Here is an 8822-nt window from a genome sequence, read left to right as displayed (position 1 = left end):
CAGGAAACTGAGCAATGTGTCATTGTAGACTTTAGGCAAAAGATACTGCTGCACTGTTAAAAATGCTACTATTCATCATGTTAGTAGTTATCAGTATTTTCCAGCATGATTCAATTCATGTTTTTGGGGCTTTCTATCTAGCCATGGCTGTGGCCATGACCATTTAAAATCTGTCTTTGGTCTTACTCATGCCCTACAGTAGACATGACTTCAGTATGCCAACCTACACACAGGAAGAAAGGCTTTTTTTTTTTTTTTGAATAGTGGAACAGTTGAAAGGAATATTTTGTACTGGTAATCCTTAATTTAATTTGGTTTCATAATGGGTTATCCCAGTATGGCAAAATTGTAAGTGTCATGAGCTCAGAGCTGGAAAAAAACAAGCAACACTTCACCTCTATACATGTCATTGGCTGTGCTTTGGTGTGCATCACCCTCTGATGCCCCTTGCTCTCCTTCCAGATATTGCAAGAGTGAAAAGCTTTTTTGGATGGCAACATCAAGAGCAAGCATTGCCATTATGCATCGCTATTGGTACTCCTCTCAGAAAATATGTGTGGATGAGATCTCTCCTCTTGTGACTTCTAAATGTTGTGGGTCCATCTCTTTATTCACATGAGCCTACTTGCTAATTTGTTGAAGATAACCTATGGCAGTTTTGGGTGTCACCAACACCCAAAATGTTGCCCTACCAGCGTAGTCTTAATGCTCAGTATGATCAGATTTAAGATCAAAAACCTGCAGGAGAGTGCAAACTGGAGCATTAAAACTCAGCATTGCTCAGCCCCGGGTGTGCAAATACAGTGCCTTGCAGATGGCAGTAGTTAGCACTTTCCATGTTTGGGTCCCATCGCATCTGGCAGGCTGGCACAGGTGTGACAATTAAGAACTAATGACTTTCTTCCTTCAGGTGCCTGCAACTCACAAAAGGCCTGTGTAATTAGAAGAAGGAAACCTATTATTTTCCCCACTGATGGCCTGGAAGGAGCATAGGAGCAAGGTACATTTCTAGGTTCGCTGTCCACAAAGCCATCTCATTTTTTTTTTGTCATGGTAGAGGCGTTTCGTTTGCTCTGAGGTAACAAAGCTTTGAAAGATACTTGATAAAGATTGTTAGCATTTCTACCTACTCCTTACTTTCTTATTTCTGGAAGAGAAAGCAATGGAAATTCACACTGGAAATTCACTCTATTGTTATACATTTAATATTTGTGTGTCACGGCTGGAGATTTGAGGCTTAGATTATTAAACAAGTGGCTCCAATGACTTCAGCAAAGCTCAGTATCCTGTAATCTTGTCCAGAACTCTTGTTTGGGATTCCCCAGGCACTTATACACAGAGATCAGTAGGGTCCTGGGAGAAGTTTTGTGACTATACAAAGCAAATATGGTCTTTGGTGTTAGTCTATAAATATCTAATGTGAGCAAGCAATTCTGTATTTTCCTCTGTGCTTAATACGATCGTTCTGCACCCTGAGGCAGCTGAATTTACATGCTTTTGTTGTCATATGTGTGATGCACAATATGTATTTCCTTTTTATTAATCAGACCTGCCATCAGAAAAAGAGATAGAGGGAGTCTGAAAGCACAACCAGGATAGATACTGTCATTTTGTAATCTTTTGTGCACAGGTGGAGATGCCTGTTTCCACTAGAATAGATGGCAATATTCTGCTGCTTGCAGGAATCTTGCAAATGAAAATCAGGCAAAGGAGTTACTGGCTATCCATGGGGTAATTCTCCTCTGGAAGTGTGCAGTCAATTCCCATTTAGGCTAATTACACTTAAGGAGTCCTTTTCTACAACTAATGAACAATAGGCATAACCTGTTATTACATAACCATAGGCACGCACATTAATACACTGTCGAGTTGCACTACCCTGTTAAAGTGCTTCCTCCACAAAACTCACTGGAGATTTTTAGAGGCATTTGCTGTAATTACAGCTAGCATGGTTTCTAATTCATTTAATTTTCTTTTCTACCTAAACTGAACATATAAGTGTGTTTTAAGAGATTGAATAAATAAATTTTTAATTATAAAATGATGCTGTATCATACATTATTAATAATAACCAACAATGTGTAATACATGTTTATGTATGAATCCATTAGGGAGATGAACTAATATATATCAGTCCTAAAAGAATGTCCTAATTCATTCTGTGTTTGTGAATGGGGGAAATCCATGTTTAAAGCAATTAGGGTTTATAAAAGCATTGCACTGGCAGCCGGTAACGCGTTGAGCACACTTGGCACTTAGGAATTCTGTTGTTTTCTATGGCAAAGGAGGAAACCTTTTTTTTGCTCTTTATTATCATAGAACCAGTATGTTACAAATATACAGACCTCTAGGGTGAAAGCAGCATGATGGCATAGTCCGGCTGGAAAACATTCCTGTTATCTTTTTCTTTTTTTTTTTCCCAAAAAAAAGTCTCCTTGTACTCTGTCCAATCCCTTGTTTTCAGGGTTTTTGTCAATTGTTTTCCTATTAACGATAGCAGACTTCAGAAATCTCCATGGCAAGTTCCAGGCATTCGCCAGTCTCATGGCAGGACTCAAAGAGGCTGCAATCAATGTCACAGTCACAGTTGCAGTCATTGTTGGAGTGGTCTTCATCGGAGGTCTGGTAATATCTATTGGATGGACAACAGGTATCTATCAGCCAGTGTTCACAGGTATCAGGCAGCATTATAAGAAAGTCCCAAAACTGGCAGAACAAGCAGGCCAGGATAAGTGTTGCACATTCATCTAAGAAAAAGGAAAAGCAGGGAGACGTGAGAAAAAGGGCATGCTTGATTACCCAATATTGTGCTGCTGTGATCATGCAAAAATGAGATAATTCCTTTAATTTGACACTATGGAAATACGAAAAGATAAAAACAATCAGACTGCTGCAATTATTTCTTTAAAGAATTTCTTTGTTAAAAAAAATCAACAAAAGAATTCCCCCCAAAAAACTCTTTCAATGGTGATTTTTTTGCCTACAAGTAATTTGGTACTGAATCTTCTTTTTGGGAAATCTTTTCTGGACTGCCTGTTGCTGTGCTCTGATTCAGTCCTTGCTGGAAGTCAATGCACAGACACCCAAAGCTTTTGTGGAGAGTAGAGTAGGTCCTCAGACTCTCCAGGTCTGGTTCTTACTGCTGTACTTGGTTGTTCTGGATGTGTGGCGACCTTTGCCCATGAATTAGATGTGGTATCTGGATGAGGACTGAGATGATCTAATGAAAGCTACACACAGTACAGGGCAAAAAAACAATTACAGATTCCTCATCTACTTCCAGTTTGGCTTCTATTAAAGGTTTGATTCCATAGAACTGTTTACTGACTGCTAAATGGCCTAGCCAAAGAGAAGAGGTAATGGCAAATACAGAGAACCACATTTACAGAGGGCACTGTGATGAGATTCTCAGCCCAAGGCCCTTCTACTTTCACTCCCAAATTTTACCACCTTTTCATTTACAGCCTTGTCAACTTCCAAAATGAGACAAAAAATTGGAAAACAGCATCAGGAAGGATGATGCCTGTCTGTTTTCTATTCACTCCCCTCAAAAAAAAAAAAAACACCTCGATTTGTTACCACCCCAAATTTGAACTATGGCATCTGGGGAAGCTGGTGGAGTGCAGCAGGGCTCCAAGCAGGTGTGAGATTCTAACGGTGTGAATCCTGTTGGATCGCAAAGAACCAAACGTTTCCGTTTTTTCCCCCTTCTTGTTTTTGGAAAAGAAAAATGCTTTCAACAACACGAATGTCTTTTCATTGGTTCTTTCAGGAAAGCATATGGTTACATCCGCGTTTCTTGCCCTGGGATGACTAACTGTGAACTCATTCAACTGCACTGGTTCTGTTGTGGCATTTTTTTATCTCACGTAACATAAAGTTCACTGCCAGGAAGTTTCCAGAATTATGCTCGTTTTTTTCTTTCTTTCTTTTTTATTTTTATGGAAGATTTCTCGATGGAAAACAAAATTAAAAATCATTCCAGTGTCTTTATGTACACAAAAAAAGGCAGCTATAGCAGGTAGCAAGAACAAATAGCGTGTGATTGAACTCCTTTCTAAGTAGCATATCATCATCAATGCTATCAATTTTAATACTTATTTAAATATGTCAAGATCTATTTAGGTTCAGACAAGCACAACTAACTTCTAAGTCAGTTCTGTTGAATAAGAATGACTAGATTTTGGTGATACTGAGTAAATTCATGCTTACATTTTTTTCTAAGTAAATGAACTGAAATAATTATAAAATTGAAACATTTTATAAGGTGACACTGCTGCATTTAATTGTATGAAATTTACAGTGTAGAAAATGTAATCATTTTATCCAGTAGCCTACAGTGTAATTAACACTATTTTTCTTAATGTGTTGATGAAATTTCCTTTCTATACCTAGATACAAGAGATCATATTCAAAATCATGTATCAATTAAGGATCTTTCCTTTTAGTTTTTTTTTTCCTCTCCAGAGATCTGTTTTCTAATATATATTTTTTTTTCTTTTCCTGATGTGCTCACCATATTGGTGCTTCTGTAATCTTCACAGAAAAGGCACCATCCTTAGGGCTCCATCCAGGAGAAGGAACACACAAAACGCACAAGATTTTAATAACAAAGTAATGTTTCGGCACAGAGTCTGTGATGTGCAGTAAAGATGCTTTTAAATTCCCATCAGAGCACACACCATGAACTGTGATAATGGATGTAACACATTTCGAAAAATCTGCATGTGTGAGGCTTTTTTTGTCCTGTTTTAAGTGGGGTAATGTATATAAATAATAGATATTAGCAATTAAGCATCCATTCCTATGCATTCATTTATATATTTGAAAATAAATTAGCCACAAACTGCATAAAAGGAGATGCAATCTCCTGTTTTCTCTTCTGTTTTCGCTGCTGTTTTCAAAAAGACGTTATTGCATTTATCTCAGTGAGAACAATGACCTCAGCTCTCATTCTCTACATAAGTGGATTAATTACCACAAAAGAAGAACTTATAATAATTTAGCCAGCCTGCCTCATCTCTAGTTTTTCCTGTTCCTGTCTGGTCGCTGCCAGTTTGCCCTCGGTTCAGCACAAACCTGGATTAGAGCTTGCGCATGCCACCAGGGCCAGCACGGTGAGACCTCTGAGCTTTGGATCTGCTCTTTTCTCAGCACATCTCCAATTGCTCTGCTTCCAGAGATCCTCCATGCACCAGTGAGTAGGATTTAGCCTTTTAGGTGTGTGAAGTAAGCAGTAACTTGTCAGAGTAAGGAGAGCAGAGTATGCAGTGGCAACCGCAAATCTGGTTTCCTTTGGTTCTCTTGGCTTCCATCCAGTATGTAACATTATTAATTGAGCGTGGCTTTTTTTTTTTTTCTTTTAATTATTTTTTTTTCTTGATTCCTTTTGCTTTTTAAGGATTATGAAATCTGCTATTTTCATCATATGTGCACATCTGTGTGCCAGTAATGATGGAGGGGCCTGATCTGATAAACTCAGAAAACAGTGAGTGTCTGGGCTGGAGGATGAGTCCCTTAAACGCAATAAACACTGACTGCCCTTCACTGAAATTAAATGTGTTCTAACAGAAGTGACAGAGACATCACTTTTGTTACAGGATCACTGTTACAACAGAGGTGGTAGTTGTTCCATGACAGCATTGCAGTTTATTGTGTTGACCTGTATTCACAAGTTCTTAATTCAGGGATCATTTTTATCATATCCATGATAGATCTCAGCACTGCTTGATATGAAACACTTATCCATTATTGCATAAGACACACATTAGAAACTTTACAAATGATTCACATAAGTATTTTTTTCACATCTATGGTAATAACCAGGAATAACTTCTTAAGTGCTGGTTATTCACTAAAATCAGGGCTGTCATGCTATTTACATTACCAGGAGTCATAGCCCATGGTCTGTTACAGGCACAACCATTTCTCTTCTTTCTTGGTTCCTTCTTTAACAATAACAAAATCACAGATACTCTGCTCCTTAACCCATGCTCTTGTACAATTAGAAAGACCAGCTCCTTTATCTCACAAGGTGACACAGCTCTGGTCAATAGCCCAAGATCAGGCTATGCTTTAGCAATGTGTATGTTTACATGTAGGGGAGCACAGCAGCTCTGTAGGCTGTAAGCTTCTCTTCTATGACTTTAATATCATTGAAAATTTAAGATTCTCTTCTACAGATTCTCATCACTCAAATGAGAAAATGGCAATAGAGCAACTTATTACTGCTTTTGGCTATGTTCTTGAACTTCCCATTAAGCATGTAAGCATTTATTTCAAGTTAGATATGCATTGTGCTCTGAAGTGCTTGTTATTTAGAAATGCAATTTGTTTTACCAAACATACCATCACTGTCTCTCTGATGAACTGACGCATCATCTTCAATGTAGGTGAATTCTCTGCATTTCTCCAGGGAAGCAATGGATGATCTGCTTGCTTCTGACAATTTCTTCTCATTTTTGGTTTCTTTTGATGAAGTGTCTGCCATGCTAAATTCTGCGACAGAACTCATAACAATACCTTTCACGGTCTTTTCATCTGTATGTTTTTCATTTGTAAGCTGGTTTTCTGGTGGGATTAGGAAAAAAAAAGGAAAAAGAAAGACTTGTTTGTGGTACTAAGGGATAGATCTGAGGGAATAACATATGCAGAATTTCCAAGCCTATAGGTGTTTACTTCTAAGGGCTAACCCTGCTTGATGATTTCAGTCTCTTTACATATGTGAAGTTTATTCATCAAGCAAGCAATTGTAAACTTGCACTCGAGGGTTTCCTCTTAAACCAGAGGATTTATAGGCTAAGTAATAACTCCCTTCCACTGGGTGGGATCAGGTGAGAAGAGAGAACTGAACTGTAACCTCAGCTGAAATCTATTTGGAGTATGTTCTAACTTCAGTTTGTGATATGTGAGAATGAAAAACAATAATTTGGTTTTTCAACAGCAGCTCTTGTTTCTCTAAATTTACAGCCAACAGTGTGTGTAGGTAGTACCCAGATGGAGCTGTGCCAGCTGACCATGGTTCAATGTCTTGTTGCAAAGAAAATCAGATTATCTTTGCTTCAAATTTTGTTATAACTTCATCTACTACTTCATCAACTACTACACATGCTTGTATTGTTGGCCCGAAATTCAGCTAGAAGATGAGATACTTCACGTGCTGTCATTGTTCCAGGGAGTCATCTCAGAAACCAGAGACAAAGCTTACTTCTAAGTCCCTATTAGGGGAGAAGAGTTCTGAGCTCAATGTATCCTTGAGGAACTACTTAGGAGCAGATAAACATGGGTTGATGTACAGTTACACTTATTTTCCAAAGTGATCAAGAGTCCAAGAAACACAGTCATTTGCTCTACTGCTGGGATGATAAAACCTCATTAGTTCTTATCTTCTACTGATTAACTCCTGCACCTCACATCAAGCACAGCCTCACTTTTTATCTTGCTTGAATCTTGTGATATGTGGATCTTAAGCTATATACAGAAAATCAATCTTTACAAACACCTCTGTTTTGCAAACGTTACTTTCAAAGGGGATCCATAAATACTCTAAATCAGTTAGTCTGCTTTCTGATGCAAGGAGCCAGAGGAGAGATCTTGCTTATCTCTTGTTTTTCAGGTACCTTTGATGCCTGCTGTATATTAAATAAAAGCCAAGAAAAGATTGATAAAGAGTGAAACCTTGCAGTTGAGCTCCTACAATTATACTTGTGGCAGAAAAAAGGAAATTTGGGCAGGATGAGTAGACTGCAAGACGAGCGGATAAAAAAATTGTGACCATTGGGCTTGAGCTAGGAGAAGTGAAGGTTTGAGGTACAACTGTCTCTCATGGAACTCAGCAAAATGGTGAGGTGTGCCTGATGTAAGAGGAGAGGCAGAAGGAGCTGGATTTGATCCTGGAGAAGAAAAGGTGAAGATCTTCCTAGAAGTTGTTTTCTACTACAGGGTGATGGAGAATATAGACCCCAAGTCCTCTCTGTTTTGTCCACTTACTTATGGAATGAGAGAAAATTTCATATAAGATTTTACCCATAGTCAGATTTTATTCCGCTGTCAACTTCATGCAGTGGTGTTTCCAAGAGTGAGAAAGCTGGGCAGAGCTTATCAGAATGATAGCCATGGAAGAGGATAAGAGGAAATGCTAAGATAGTGTATTCATTTTTGTTTTAAATCACTGTTATAAAATGTTTGTTGGCAGGTTTTTTTTTTTCTAGATTGTGAACTTGCAATAAAGACAAGGTCTGCTGTAAAGGAACTGTGGGTTTCCCTGTCCCAGAGAGTCTACAGGTTGGCCTTAGGCAAAGAGTGACTGGTAGGATAGGGAGAAATGGAAGGAAGGAGGCAGTAAGGCAGTAGTGGCACGGAGAGGGGACTTGGAAACCTACAGCTGTCAGGTTTTGTGAGCATTAGGATGACAGAAAGCCACAGGTGAGACTTGAGAAGGGCAGAAGAGGCAGCAGCTCCTCAGGGTGTGATGCAGCAGTGCAAAGCCTGTAGGTTGCACACTTGATTGAAGGAAACAAGAGTTCTGGACAAATATGTCTGTGGTTTTTTGACTATAATAATTTGTTGATAGCTTTTTTTCCAGAGCAGTAAGTATAGTTTTTTCCTCTCCTACTTCTTGATTAACCTCTTGAATCCAAAATGTGAAAATTCATGCAATTTGGGTGTACTTGTATGTACAGTAACTACTATTTTCCAGTGTTTATAAATCAATGACATATCACAATTTCCCCTGTGCTTTCTTCCAATAATATTCCATCTCCTAGAAAGGCGATGTTAATGGAAGTAGCAGAGATCTGGAGGAAGCAATGTCCTCCTGGTCA

General features: G+C 38.6%; 1 protein-coding gene across 1 annotated transcript; it reads right to left on the bottom strand.

Annotated features, from left to right (window-relative positions):
- Positions 1 to 2487: 2487 nt before the first annotated feature.
- MDFIC2 (MyoD family inhibitor domain containing 2) lies at positions 2488 to 8029 on the bottom strand. The gene is made up of 3 exons (XM_042823775.1): positions 7990 to 8029; positions 6349 to 6570; positions 2488 to 2747 (listed from the first exon to the last, which is right to left on the bottom strand). Exons 1-3 carry the CDS (start codon positions 8027 to 8029, stop codon positions 2488 to 2490), a joined length of 522 nt encoding a protein of 173 aa, XP_042679709.1.
- Between the last annotated feature and the right edge of the window lie 793 nt (positions 8030 to 8822).

The sequence above is a fragment of the Centrocercus urophasianus genome, unplaced genomic scaffold (assembly GCF_019232065.1).
Source record: "Centrocercus urophasianus isolate 14NV4802_14NV808 unplaced genomic scaffold, USGS_Curo_1.0 seq_22, whole genome shotgun sequence".
Taxonomy (NCBI): domain Eukaryota; kingdom Metazoa; phylum Chordata; class Aves; order Galliformes; family Phasianidae; genus Centrocercus; species Centrocercus urophasianus.
This window is presented reverse-complemented; position numbering and strand designations above follow the sequence as displayed.

Bases quoted from the DNA above. Each gene is read 5' to 3' on its own strand.
- MDFIC2 (XM_042823775.1), bottom strand. From the start codon at position 8,029: ATGGGTAAAATCTTATATGAAATTTTCTCTCATTCCATAA. The intron at 6,571-7,989 runs GTAAGTGGACAA...TAATCCCACCAG, and splicing joins AATTTTCTCTCATTCCATAA to AAAACCAGCTTACAAATGAA. The intron at 2,748-6,348 runs GTATGTTTGGTA...CCTTTTTCTTAG, and splicing joins TCATCAGAGAGACAGTGATG to ATGAATGTGCAACACTTATC.